The 15,535-nt window shown below is 36.2% G+C and overlaps 1 protein-coding gene and 1 long non-coding RNA gene across 2 annotated transcripts; one reads left to right on the plus strand and one right to left on the minus strand.

Moving 5' to 3' along the window:
• Positions 1–4,448: 4,448 nt before the first annotated feature.
• On the minus strand, positions 4,449–10,519 carry LOC128157452 (uncharacterized). Its single transcript, XR_008239820.1, has 3 exons — positions 10,215–10,519; positions 8,189–8,274; positions 4,449–6,133 (listed from the first exon to the last, which is right to left on the minus strand). It is a non-coding gene; the product is annotated as an uncharacterized LOC128157452 (long non-coding RNA).
• A 151-nt stretch (positions 10,520–10,670) lies between these two features.
• On the plus strand, positions 10,671–15,499 carry LOC128157437 (uncharacterized). The gene is made up of 7 exons (XM_052819988.1): positions 10,671–10,873; positions 11,216–11,350; positions 11,901–12,130; positions 12,387–12,588; positions 13,522–13,626; positions 13,945–14,058; positions 14,720–15,499. Exons 1-7 carry the CDS (start codon positions 10,724–10,726, stop codon positions 14,999–15,001), a joined length of 1,218 nt encoding a protein of 405 aa, XP_052675948.1. The 5' UTR covers positions 10,671–10,723; the 3' UTR covers positions 15,002–15,499.
• The last annotated feature ends 36 nt before the right edge of the window (positions 15,500–15,535 follow it).

Below are 15,535 nucleotides of genomic sequence, written 5' to 3' on the forward strand. Positions count from 1 at the left end.
GGGGGGGGGGTCGAAGTTTTACAAAGGAATATATAGAGTAAATCTTTAAAAATCTTCTTCTCAGAAACTAATCAGCCAGGAAAGCTGAAACTCGTGTGGAAGTATCCTCAGGTAGTGTAGATTCAAAGTTGTGAAAATCATGATCCCTAGGAGTAGGGTGAGGCCACATGGGGGGGGGGTGTTAAAGTTTTACATCGAAATATATAGAGTAAATTTTAAAAAATCTTCTTCTCAGAAGCTAATCAACCAGATGATTCTTTATAATTGTTAAGGCTTTGGCTCCAGGACAATTCTTCGGCCTCACAAGAAGGTTCAGAGTTTGACGTAGCTTAATATCCCATATATAAACAATTGTAAAGGATCTTTTTGAGAACTGCAATACTCAACATGTGGTATGACTATAAAATCATCCTGTTAGAAAAGGGACTAATGATTATAAACATAAGAATATCCAGGGGGAAAATGAATTTTATTTATACAGGATCTACATGTATTATTGTACATTGTCCAGATTGTTTGTATTATGACTCCATTAAGCTGACTTTATCATACCTATTGTTCCTCAGGTGAGCGATGTGGCACATGGGCCTCTTGTTTAAAATTTATATTACCATGGCAACGAATTGTTATAATTAAAATATGCTGCTGCCTCATTTTCAATAATACAGCGCCCATTAGAATTTAAGAAGCGCGATGCATTATGTCCTTTGAAAAACAGTACTAAGATTTTAAAGATTTCCTACGTTTGAATTTATGTTTTTTTGTTTAAGGTTAAATCTAATTCACATACATCTTTATATTATATTATTTTGTTTTATTTAGATTAATATATTTGTTTTCAGTATTTATTCTTCATAGGGTTTCTTCTATGAAATAACAATATATATATTTAAGTTTCGCGTTTATTCGCGAAAGTTACGCGTTTATTCGCGAAAGTTACGCGTTATATTGCGAAAGTTTCGCGTTTATTTGCGAAACTAACGCGTAATATCGCGAAAGTTTCGCGTTTATTCGCGAAACTAACGCGTTATATCGCGAAAGTTTCGCGTTTATTCGCAAAAGTTACGCGTTTATTTGCGAAACTAACGCGTTATATCGCGAAAGTTTCGCGATAATTCGCGAAAGTGACGCGTTATATCGCGAAAGTTTCGCGTTTATTAACGAAAGTTTCGCGTTTATTCGCGAAAAAAATATTTTTTTACCTACTAAAATGAGCTCAATGGGCTTTCGTACTATGGGCTTTCGTAGTAAATACAAAATTTGTCATGTTGTAAATTTTGTATTTACTGCCACCCGGTAAATTCAAAATTTACACAACATGACAAAAGTATTAACCAATTGATAAACGGGGCGTGTAAGTTTCAGCCCAGCCAGTTTCTATTCAGAGCTGTGAATTACACTCAATAAGAAATAAAGGGAATAATACTTTGCATGTAGCAACTGGGAGAGTCTATAAGCCCGTGACCTCAATAGCAGCAAGCCCGTGAACTCGATTGTAAACACACGTTTTGAATACGTAAGCCGTTTTTGTGTATTTCTTCTATGAATGCTTTAAACTAACATTCTTTCCGTAAAAATAATGTGTTTATGTAGCTTCTTGTTTATATTACAAATGAAAGTATAAAATTAAGTTTGCCCCTGACTTTAAAACTGTAAAAAGTACTTGTATCAAGTGACTATAAAATACGAAATATGAGGCCCGTGAACTCATCGACACTCTATATAGTACAAGATATGAGGCCCGTGACTTCATCGACACTCTATATAAGATATGACTATAAGGCCCGTGAACTCAGTTACACTCTATATTAAACTAGATACTAGGCCCATAAACTCATTGACACCCTATATAGTATAAAATATGAGGCCCGTGAACTCATCGACACTCTATATAGTACAAGATATGAGGCCCGTGAACTCATCGACACGCTATATTATACTAGATATGAGGCTCGTGAACTCATCGACACTCTATATTATACAAGATATGAAGCCCGTTAACTCATCGACACTCTATATTATACTACATATTAGGCCCGTGAACTCATCAACACTCTAGATTATACTAGATATGAGGCCCATGAACTCATCGACACTCTATATTGTACTAGATATGAGGCCCGTGTACTCAGTAACACTCTATATAATACAAGATATAAGGCCTGTGAACTTATTGAAACTCTATATTATACTAGATATGAGGCTCGTAAACTCATCGACACTCTATATTATACTAGATATGAGGCTCGTAAACTCATCGACACTCTATATTATGCCAGATATGAGGCTCGTGAACTCATCGACACTCTATAAAGTACAAGATATGAGGCTCGTGAACTCATCGACACCCTATATTATACAAGATATGAGGCCCGTGAACTCATCGACACTCTATAAAGTACAAGATATGAGGCCTGTGAACTCATCGACACACTATATTATACCAGATATGAGGCCTGTGAACTCAGTAACACTCTATATTATACTACATATGAGGCCCGTGACTCATCAACACTCTGTATTCTACAAGATATGAGGCCTGTGAACTCATCGACACTCTATATTATACAAGATATGAAGCCTGTGAACTCATCGACACTCTATTAAGTACAAGATATGAGGCCCGTGAACTCATTGACAATCTATATTAAACAAGATATGAAGCCCGTGAACTCATCGACACTCTATAAAGTACAAGATATGAGGCCCTTGAACTCATCGACACTCTATATTATACTAGATATGAGGCCCGTGAACTCATCGACACTCTAGATTTTACTAGATATGAGGCCCGTGAACTCATCGACACTCTATATAGTACAAGATATGAGGCCCGTGAACTCATCGACACCCTATATTGTACCAGATATGAGGCCCGTGAACTCATCCCAACCCCATATATTACAAGATATGAGGCCCGTGAACTCATTGACAATCTATATTATACAAGATATGAAGCCCGTGAACTCATCGACACTCTATAAAGTACAAGATATGAGGCCCTTGAACTCATCGACACTCTTATTATACTAGATATGAGGCCCGTGAACTCATCCACACCCTTTATAGTACAAGATATAAGGCCCGTGAACTCATCCCCACCCTATATAGTACAAGATATGAGGCCCGTGAACTCATCGACACCCTATATTATGCCAGATATGAGGCCCGTGAACTCATCGACACTCTATATTATACTAGATATGAGGCCCGTGAACTCATCCACACCCTATATAGTACAAGATATAAGGCCCGTGAACTCATCCCCACCCTATATAGTATAAGATATGAGGCCCGTGAACTCATCGACACCCTATATTATGCCAGATATGAGGCCCTTGAACTCATCGACACCCTATTTTGTACCAGATATGAGGCCCGTGAACTCATCCCCACCCTATATAGTACAAGATATGTGGCCCGTGACCTCCTCGACACCCTATATTATACAAGATATGGGGCCCGTGAACTCATCGACACTCTATATTATACTAGATATGAAGCCCGTGAACTCATCGACACTCTATATAGTACAAGAAATGAGGCCCGTGAACTCATCCCCACCCTATATAGTACAAGATATGAGGCCCGTGAACTCAGCGACACCCTATATTATACAAGATATGAGGCCCGTGAACTCATCCACACCCTATAAAGTACAAGATATAAGCCCGTGAACTCATTGACAATCTATATTATACAAGATATGAAGCCCCTGAACTCATCGACACTCTATAAAGTACAAGATATGAGGCCCTTGAACTCATCGACACTCTTATTATACTAGATATGAGGCCCGTGAACTCATCCACACCCTTTATAGTACAAGATATAAGGCCCGTGAACTCATCCCCACCCTATATAGTACAAGATATGAGGCCCGTGAACTCATCGACACCCTATATTATGCCAGATATGAGGCCCGTGAACTCATCGACACTCTATATTATACTAGATATGAGGCCCGTGAACTCACCCACACCCTATATAGTACAAGATATAAGGCCCGTGAACTCATCCCCACCCTATATAGTACAAGATATGAGGCCCGTGAACTCATCGACACCCTATATTATGCCAGATATGAGGCCCTTGAACTCATCGACACCCTATTTTGTACCAGATATGAGGCCCGTGAACTCATCCCCACCCTATATAGTACAAGATATGTGGCCCGTGACCTCCTCGACACCCTATATTATACAAGATATGGGGCCCGTGAACTCATCGACACTCTATATTATACTAGATATGAAGCCCGTGAACTCATCGACACTCTATATAGTACAAGAAATGAGGCCCGTGAACTCATCCCCACCCTATATAGTACAAGATATGAGGCCCGTGAACTCAGCGACACCCTATATTATACAAGATATGAGGCCCGTGAACTCATCCACACCCTATAAAGTACAAGATATAAGCCCATGAACTCATCCCCACCCTATATAGTACAAGATATGAGGCCCGTGAACTCATCGACACCCTATATTATATGCCAGATATGAGGCCCGTGAACTCATCAACACTCAATATAGTACATGTACTTGATATGAAGTCCATGAACTCATCGACACTCTATAAGGTACATGATATGAGGCCCGTGAACTCGGTAACACCCTATTTAATACTTAATATGAGGCCCATGAACTCATCGACACTCTATAAATAACAAGATATGAGGCCCGTGAACTCATCAACACTCTATATGGTACAAGATATGAGGCCCGTGAACTCATCGACACTCTATATTTTACAAGATATAAGGCCCATGCACTCATCGACACTCTATATAATATAAGGCCCGTGAACTCATCGACACCTATATATGGTACAAGATATGAGGCCTGTGAACTCACCCACACTCTATTTAGTACGAGATATAAGGCTCATGAATTTAGTAGCACTCTTATTTTTAAAACAAGATTTAAACAATAATGAAGCAAGTTTTATTATTTATGTTTATTTAAGTTACATTGATGAACTGAACTAAATACAATATCGTAGATTGGAAAGGGGCCTTCACCTTAAACTAGTGTACTGAAATCCATTTTATAAGATATGCATTTTAGAAAAGTTTACATTATCATACAGGGCATAAGTCTTACGAAACAATACATATATACATATACTATACAAACTTTTTTCAACAAGTTTATTGTACTGCTGAAGAAGCAAAAGGCCAAGGGGCCACATCGCTCACCTGAGCAACAAAAGCCATAACTGATCAAATCAACACTACAGTGCCAAATTCAAATAGATTCAAATAGCATATAAAGTAAAAATAATAATAATGGTAAATATCAAATTTTTTTGTAATGGTATTTGTTAGAAGATTTTTCTCTTTTTCTCAGATTTTGCAGATACTTAAACAACAAAATTTTGTGGAAAGGTAGAATTATGTACATATATGTAGATATATATGTTTAACATGGTTTGTTTGAACCGATAAACTTTCAGTCATCAGAGGAAGTGCTCCAAAAATTGATTTCTTTTTCACTTTAGCTGTGTTACATGGAAGTAAGCTCTGGAAATTTCTTTCACAGTAAATATTATGCTTCCACACATATTTGAGCTTTTCTGGCCAAATGGTGTCTCAGAAGAATTTTGAAAAATACCAACAAATTTTAAGAGGGCATGGACCCTTCATTTGAAAAAAAACATCTAGTCCTCTTTACCCAGTGATGATTTGGGCCAAGTTTGGTTAGACTTGCCCAGTTGTTCTGGGTAAGAAGATGAAAATGTGGAAAGTTAATGACAACAACAAGAACAATGACAGAAAACGGACAAATCATGATTAGAAAAGCTTGAGACTTTGGCTCAGGTTAGAGAAAAATTGCTCCAGAGACCTATATGATATAATACATATACATCGAAGATTAACAATTATTAATAATTATTAAATTGTCATTATATACAACTCACTTTACTGTGTTACCCTGCTAACATGTAGATATTAGGTAGCATTTTTCACAAAATAATTTCTTTAGATATATTGCACTAATTATTTTCAAACTTGGCCATTCAGACTGCCAATCTTGAATCAAATGCACAGAACACAGATCAAATTTATTTATTCTTCTTTATCCTCTTCATAGATATTCCTGTTTGTCTGTTTCTTCAAATGGCAGTCCTGTTTTGAGATAGACACAAAGAACTATGAACTCCTTCATTAAAACATGGGTCAAATAGTGCATGCCAATTCTGGAAATAATCTACGAACTAGACAACATTGAAATGGTAACCATCTCAAAGTGCCCTATTAAATAATGGACTAAAGGATGAAAAGCATTTCAGAGAATTTTGCTATGACCTTGACCTATGACTCAGAAATTTTCCAGCTGACATAGACCTTCTAATTCAATCTTATTACCCCTTACAACCAGGCATTTTTGTTTAACCTGAGAAAGTTCAAGCAAATAGGAAATAACCTATGGTCTAAAACTGATTATAAAGAATTTTGCTATGACCTTCACGTTGACTTGCTTCAAAGTCAATGCAAACCATTAACCAAAAAGCTTTGTTTATGTGAAGTATAAACCAAACTTATTAGCAAAATGGGGCTAGGTGGAGAGTATAGAGGCTCTTAAACAGGAATTTTGTGTGATCCAATATGACCTTGACATTTGACTTACAAACAACATTCAAGGTTTTTGCATACCCTTTAATCAAAGGCACTCAGTGGGTGAGGTATGGACCAGATTGGACCAAAGTGAGAGAAGATATGCTCCGGAAAAGGATTTTTCATTTAATACTGTTTTGACCTTCACACTTGACCTTGAAATTTGGTTCAAGGTCACAGCACAACCTTTACTCAAAAGCTCTGTTTATCTAAAGTATGAACCAAAGTGGGCTTTATGGAGAGCAGATACAGTAATTGTAAAACAAGAACATTTGGGACATATGTACTTTAGTGCAAACACAAGTGCTTATACATTGGCGCAAATAAATTTTAGCGCACAAACTTATTTCAAAAGAAAAAATGTTTTGTTTGAACAACGCCTGGATTTAATTTTGTGTTCGCTCAAGCACGTAAACACATTGCCTTTGATATCTAACTCACGTCCACAAGTAATACTACAAAATGTTGATAGAGACAAATTGCTTTTGTCCCAATTCAAAAGTCAGGGGCAACATTGCTCTATATACCTACATAAACCTACATAAAACTTTAAACCCTTTGTGAGGCCCTAGAATTGTTCAGGGGGTCATGATTTCGTTATGATTTTCTAGAAAAACACACAGGGGTAAAGTTTTATTTATATCAGCCGATCAAAGCAAGATATCAATCAATTGTGTATTGTCAGCGTTGATGATCGCCTATCTTGATCACATTTTCACCTCGAAGCACTAAAATAAAGTGACAATTAAAGGGAGAATTCAAGCCAATTTTGGAAGGAGCTAATGATAGGTACATGTACTAATAAGCAATAAAATTGAATTGGTCCATCCATTATTATTTAATTTGCAGAACTGATTTGATTACCACTTAACATTAACGATTGTATAAACAAACAGAATCGACCGTCCAAAATTACAGAAGGGTAGGGTACATATTCAGTAGTAAAAAATTGACTGAAGTAATTGTTTTGAGACATTAAAAAATGAATACATATGGAAAACCATTGGGGCATGATAAATTTTAGTGCTGAGAAGCAGTTGCAATAAAGGTGCAAAAATTTATAGTGTGCCATATTTTTTTTGTTTTTAAAGTATATGTCCTGAAAAAAGATTTTTGCTTGGTTCAATGTGACCTTGACCCATGACCTACAAACTTTATTCAAGGTCACTGCACACCCTTTGATTGAAGGCACTCTGTGGATAAAGTATAAGCCAGATTGCGCCAAGGGCAAAGAGGATATGCTCCCGACAAGAGATCTCAGACAGACAGATAGACGGACAGACGGATGGACAAACAGACTGATCACTATAGGGCGCCCGCAGAGAGGAGCCCTAATAATGAATTAAAACAGTGTGCATAGTTAATAAAACAATTGAGCAAATGATTATAAAGAAAAGGTGTAATTTTTTAGATAAATTGTAGAAAGAATTCAAATGTCATGCCTGACTAACAACTTATTATACTGGTAATATGAGCCCTTGAAATTTGATGGCATAAAAAGCAGAAGTAATTTAAGGCAATTTACCAATAGCTAATATTTCATAGCTCATATACATATGTACTTACGGTACATTGAATACTCTTTCAATTGAACAGCTTCTCCAGAATGTTGTTTTACGGATCTTTGAATTTATACTAAGAGCTATATTGACCTGGAATAATAGAAAGAAAAAACCAGTATTAGTTTATAATTCTACAAAAAAAAATATTGCCTCCAATTCTAAAATGAATTGGTCATAATTAAGATGGTGAATTCTGAAACTATATACAGAGAAATGATTAGGAATGAAAATCCCTTTGCTGTAATTAAGCATTAATTAGTCATTATAAGCGTGTTCGCTATAACCGTTCTTTATTGTAGAGTGTTACTGAGTTCACAGGCCTCATATCTCAGGAACAACCAGTAAATAGAGTGGTAATGAGTTCACTTGCCTCATATCTAGTACTGTGTAGAATATTTCTGAAGCCACAGGCCTCATATCCAGTATAATAATTGTTCAGAGTGTAGATAAAGTAACGGGCCTCATATCTTAATACCATATAGATTATTAATGAAGTCACTAGCCTCATATCTTGTACTATATAGGATGTTGATGAGTTGACGGGCCTCATATCTTGTACTATATAGGGTGTCGATGAGTTCTCAGGCCTCATATCTTGTTCTACACAGAGTGTCAATAAGTTCACGGGCCTCATATCTTGTACTATAAACAGAGTGTCGATGAGTTCAGGGGCCTCATATCTTGTACTATACAGAGTGTCGATGAGTTCACGGGCCTCATATCTTGTACTATATAGAGTGTCGATGAGTTCACGGGCCTCATATCTTGTACTATATAGAGTGTCGATGAGTTCACGGGCCTCATATCTTACATGTATATTATATAGAGTGTCGATGAGTTCACGGGCCTTATATCTTATATTATATAGAGTGTTGATGAGTTCATGGGCCTCATATCTTGTAATATATAGGGTGTAGAAGAGTTCAGGGCCTCATATCTTGTAATATATAGGGTGTAGAAGAGTTCAGGGGCCTCATATCTTGTACTATACAGAGTGTCTATGAGTTCACGGGCCTCATATCTTGTACCATATATAGGTGTCGATGAGTTCACGGGCCTTATATTATATAGAGTGTCGATGAGTGCATGGGCCTTATATCTTGTATAATATAGAGTGTCGATGAGTTCACGGGCCTCGTATCTTGTACCATATAGAGTGTTGATGAGTTCACGGGCCTCATATCTTGTACCATATAGGGTGTTGATGAGTTCACGGGCCTTATATCTTGTACTATACAGAGTGTCGATGAGTTCACGGGCCTCATATCTTGTACCATATAGGGTGTCAATGAGCCTCATATCTTATATTATATAGAGTGTCGATGAGTTCAAGGGCCTCATATCTTATATTATATAGAGTGTCGATGAGTTCACGGGCCTCATATCTTTTATTATATAGAGTGTCGATGAGTTCACGGGCCTCATATCTTACATGTATATTATATAGAGTGTCGATGAGTTCACGGGCCTTATATCTTATATTATATAGAGTGTCGATGAGTTCACGGGCCTCATATCTTATTTTATATAGAGTGTCAATGAGCTCACGGGCCTCATATTTTAAGTACTGTTCAGAGTGTCGATGAAGTCATGGGCCTTAAATCTAGTTTAGAGTGTCGATGAAGTCGAATATATACGTGTGTTTGTGTATGTGTATGTGTACTCATATTACATCTGCAAAATATAACATTTCATTCATTTTTTTTTTTTATAAATTCTACGGTACACTACATATGAAGTTTTTTTCTCCATGCAACCACTTAAAATATTATGTAATGATTTGTTCATTCGAATAATAACATTAACGTAAGAAATAAGTTAACTGGCTGGTTTAGAAAGCAACACATTTTAAATAATGTATATAAGCTACTGTAAGTACACCGGCCGTCATCTGGTCATGTAATTTGGTTACCGTAGTTTGTTGAAGTTTTTTGAAGTAGTGATAAAAAATACACAATAGAATTAAGCAAATATAATTATTATTGTCAGCATCTCGGATTTTGAAAGTCTTAATTAGGCCTAATACATACCCTGAAACACGTTGTCATCCTGTGTTTACGTATTGAATGCGCTTCGATGACTTGCTGAAGAATTTCTTCTGACGAAACCCAACCTCGAATGAACTTTTCGTCTTCTCTTACTATACAAAAACTGCAACTGTATCTGTCAATAAGTTATGTCATCGCAATAACGTCTCGCATAAGCTTTACAGATACAATGTTTATATCGAGAACGCGGCTGCTATTTAAAAGAGAAAGTACATTGAATGACGTATGCGATTTGTGTGTACTTGACTTCACGGGCTTCCGGTTGTTTCAGATCACGGGCTTATAGATTTTCCCGTAGCAACTAACTATGTAATAGTAACGATTTTGTTTGGGTCGATAATTTTTAGGGCTGACGACAAGGAACAATTTTTGTCGTTAGAAAATCAACAAGTATGTTTAGCTCCACACCTCGTGACCAAGTTAGTGTACGCCTCGTCTGTTTCCCCTTGAATTAACAAATACTTCCGCTTTCGGTTTGTCTGTAAGTTAAAATGTCTAAACAAATAGAAAACGTAGAGCCCCATAAATGTGCTATACAGGACTTGTTGGATAAACGTGGTGGAGGGGATTTAGCACGGAAACAGTACGATTTACTGGTGGAGAAAACGCAAAACCCTGTCACAAAATCTCTCCCAGGAAAGGTACTATTAAATATATATATATATTACGGGTACCTGTACGACGGCGTAAAAGCGTCTTTTCAATTTTATATAAATAAAATCGTTTTTACAACATAGAAATTCGTTTGATTGATTGGAAATCCCTTTCAACGATTTAGAAATTCCTTTGTACGATTTTGAGGTACGCGTATATATACACCTTTCAAAAACAGTAACAGGTGAAAGTATTGAATTTAAATGAGCAAAGAGTTTTATCTCAGAATTTCATTTAAAACCCTGTTTGGCAGGCTATATCATTGTTTCAACTGTGCAACATATCAAACTATTATAATACTAGCATGACCCCTTCTTGCACCCTCACAGTTCCAGATGGGCCCACAATCCAAGACAAGAGAAAAGTTTGAAGAGCTGTATAGTTTTATCCGAAAAATACAAGGGGACAGCTGTGCGGAAATGCAAGAATTTGATTCGTTGCTGACTTCCTACCAGATATGGCAGGTATGTAGCAAAGACAAATATTTATATATGAATTCTTCATTGAAAATATCTTTTTAATTAGTTGAAGGAATGGAAACCATTGCTCCCTAGCTTATTCATTATATTGATACGCACCAGTAATTCATTCATTGTTTTATTTAAAGGAAATTACGCTGTTGGTTGTATTAAAACAAAAGTGAATGATATTTATACTTAATATCTAATGTACATGTACTTAAAAATTCCGAATAATGTATCTTGTTTCAACCGCATCTTGTTTTGACAATCTTATCGCTTACATTAATGGACCAATAAAGAAAGTACACTCCATTTGATGTTTGAAAAAACTCCAAAACTGTTTGTTGTAGTTTCTATGTAAAAAATCACTTAAGTTAATACGTGTACATGTAGAGATTTATTATATAAATGGTAAATCATATAACTATATCATCAGATATACAGGAGTCGTAATTATATAAATATATAAGTTTTAATTTCAAAAGGTGCAGTGATATATAATTTGTAACGAGCATAATAAGAATACTGTACATGTTTCACTCTTGAAAAAAAGTCAGCGGAACAGATTCAGCAAAAACCCTCAAAGTCTGGGGAGGGGTCATTTAAGAGAAGGAAACGGCAAGGAAGCCATAAAAGGCTGAGCATGACCGTGAGGGAATCCAAGGCGTGGCCTCCACCCCATGACTGGCCCGTGAACAACTCTACCCAGCAGTCGGACGAAATTCAAAAGTTGAAACACGAGAACGAGTTACTTAGTATTAAAGTTGATGAAATGACCACAAGGTACATGCAAATCGACGATTTGAGTTTCTTTTTTAATTCATGGTGAATTTATTAACCAAAGGTACCAAAAGGATTGTGAGAATTATTTTTTTTTTGTTGGTGCGCGAGGATGTTTATTTTCATCATAAAGAGTCGGAAAATAAATTAATATACCACACTTAAGATCGTTGTTTTTTTAAATGATATTTTTTTTCTCGCGATTGTTTTCTATTGTTTTATTATTTTTATGTTACGCCACACAATTTTTAATATGTAGGTTGAGTAAAATCGCCAGCGACAAGCTCACGGACGGAAATCCCAATTTTGCCAACCTGAGTGACAAGAACCGACCCACGAAAATCGGGGAGAAGTTTGGTCAGATGTACGACGACGAGTGGAGCGAGGCCTTCGATGAAATCAAGCGCACGTCCAAGAAAGAGGACGCGGAGGTGTACGAAATACTACTGAACATCGTTTTGGTACGTTCTGTTAGTGGGCGTAAGCGGGAGCGAAAGAATCGTTCATAGAACTTACGCACTGCTGGCAATCGGTTTTTGGAACGCAGTTTATATTCGCAATTCAAAAGTGAACTGCATTCTTTGTTTGTAAAATAAAAAAATACTTCTCAAGATTTCTGTCCTTATAGCAGGTTTTGACACTTTAAAATAAGTAAACATGCTTATAAATTGAAGAACATATTGCATGACAAAATTATTTTAGTTATACAAGTGGGTAACCACACGACATCACGGTGGGCGTCTTGACACGGATGTTTGGTGTTAATTTAAATATATATATATAGAGTTTTCGCCAAGATTTGATTTAAAATCATTGTTATGATTGTTACTTAGTCTATAGTGTTGTAGGCGGAAATACATCCTTATTTACATAAAATCTTCGAAATATTATACCATCGTTCGAATAATGCACATACCGGTTGTATTCGAAGAAAGAAATGATAGATTTTGAACATTGTTTCTTCATGTCTATGTAATACATTAGTAAAGAGTGCATAATTTAAAAAAAAATAATTTTGGACCATCTGAAAATTTAGATAAAAGTAAGAAAATGAACGGTGAAATTCATTTAGGTTATAGGTATACAACCCCCCTCCCCCCCCCCCCCCCCATCCCCCCGATTATGATTTTAATTTCATGATTTTGGGGAATTGACCTTTTTTGTATTTGACAAAGGTTCTGCCAGCTATCTATCTTTGTAAGAAAGTGAAAAGCTCTTGTTCAACAACAATCACGTGTTTGGATAATTGCGTTATAAAACAGTTAAATATGGAAAAGAGCTCTTCTTAAGTTTTGAAACCAACAGCCTTGTAGTGTTGACATAAATTGAGCAAAAAAAAAAAATGTTGGTAAGAATGTCAGTAGAACACATTGACGTTACTTTCAATCCAACAGGCTGGTCAAAAGTTCTGTCAAGAAGTGTCGGAGACCCAACTTACATCCATAGAGAGAGGAATGAGTGAACCAATGCTACGGCCGATGTGGCTCAGTGGGGAGAAGGTGAGAATTAAAATGGGAAAGAATCGCAAGTATTTAGTTTTTTAAGATTTGACCGAAATATAGGAAATAGCTAGTATGATATGGCATTGTATCACACAAGTGTTTATTACATAAGGCCAGAATGGGAAAGGTGACTATATCGAGTTTTGTATCAAACAAATTAAAAATGTCAGTCGCATTGGTCAATAAAGAGAAAGGTGAGTACATGAGTACATCTAAGTACTTTTATTTTTAATGTCACAAACGGCCCAGCAAAAAAAAACAAAAAAACAAAAAAAGGTTTTGACGTACATCATCTCTTTTGCTGGTTGATTTCAGGAATACTCGGTCGAGGAGTTGGAAGCAAATGCCAGTTTCACAGCCTCTCTAAAGAAGTCAGCTAAAGAATTCCGGCGGGGGGCGGCCTTGGCATCAGTACTTCCCCTATGTACGGTACGTCGTCACATCCGTAATGTCCAGACTGACACCACAGTCAGATGTGGTTATATTTTACAACATTTAGTCATTTGTCGCAATTGATTAGTAATATCCAGCCGAAAATCTTAGAAATGAGTCACCATGTACCGTGTTCATTTCAACCATCGCAGAAAGCCCACGAACGTTCTTAAACCTAGGCCAACTCGTCGAGCTATTTTCGGTTTCATGAATAATTCAAGCAAAACTCCGATTGGCTTTTTTACACTTTTATTGACGGAAATCACACCAATAGCGTGAATGTTAGAAACAACGCGTTTTTCATAATATTGTCTAGTTAAAGTTTTACATTTTTATTTGTAGTTTTTAAAATAAAAAATACTTATGAAACCGACCATGTTTATTGAATTGACCATCAAACAATAACGAGATAGTGGTCATTGGTTTCTTATGATTGACAGTTACCTCAAATATCCATCTATTTATTGACCTTGTAGTTGTTGAATTGTTAAATGCATGGATCTACTTCACAGATAGCATTTCCTGTTAATTCACCCATGTTACATTTAATAAATAATCGCTCTATTAAACATTGTTGTTCTGAAGAAGGCAGTGAACTAGTTTTTGAAACAATTTTCTTCTGCTGCCAATCGACAACTATTTATTTATCATATCATAGATATTCAAAGATGCTAAATTCAAAGATATTTGCTCCTATGACGTATACAAGATGGAGAGTTTGAGCCTGTACATTGATGCGTGCATCGAGTGCCTGTGGCTGATGTCTGTACAGGACCCACCCATGCATATCACGTGCTTAAGGAAGGGAGACAACTACGAACCCGCCCATTACGGTATGTTTTTAACAAGGGGAAAGGCCGTGGAATACACGGTGTGGCCCGCCGTGTTTCTGTATAAGAACGGACCACTAGTCAGCAAAGGATATGTCAAACTCAAATGACAGCAGTGACTCTTGTTGATATCATTAAGTCGTTCTCTATCGCATGTTTTCTGAAATTATTCAAATTGTTATTTTTTTCTTCCAAAATGCTTTTCTATGTATGATTATTTTATTTACATCTGTTATGAAATGCAGCTTTTCGTGAACGGGTAAGGGTATATAGCAATTGGCGGTTTATTAATATTTTGTTTTGGTCCTATATATTACATATATAACTTGCATAAGTTAAAACCAAGTGCTGACGTCATCATGGTCTTCCATATTTTAGTCAATTTCTTTAATTTCTTTAAGTCTTTAAAATCTATTAAGACTTTAGTCCATAATTTGTGAAATTGTGGTCAAATTTGAGATCATCGTTTAGAAATGATCTCCACGCTGCAATGTGCATTTTTGTTTTTGTATATTATAAAATTAATACTGGCTTTTTTATTATAAAAAATGTTTGTGTACTAAGATAAATCTCTTACAACATACCATTAAATCTACATTTTTTTTTCATTTTTGTTATTTTCATTAATTTTACCACCTAATATA

This window comes from Crassostrea angulata, chromosome 7 (assembly GCF_025612915.1).
Source record: "Crassostrea angulata isolate pt1a10 chromosome 7, ASM2561291v2, whole genome shotgun sequence".
NCBI classification, from domain to species: Eukaryota; Metazoa; Mollusca; class Bivalvia; order Ostreida; family Ostreidae; genus Magallana; species Magallana angulata.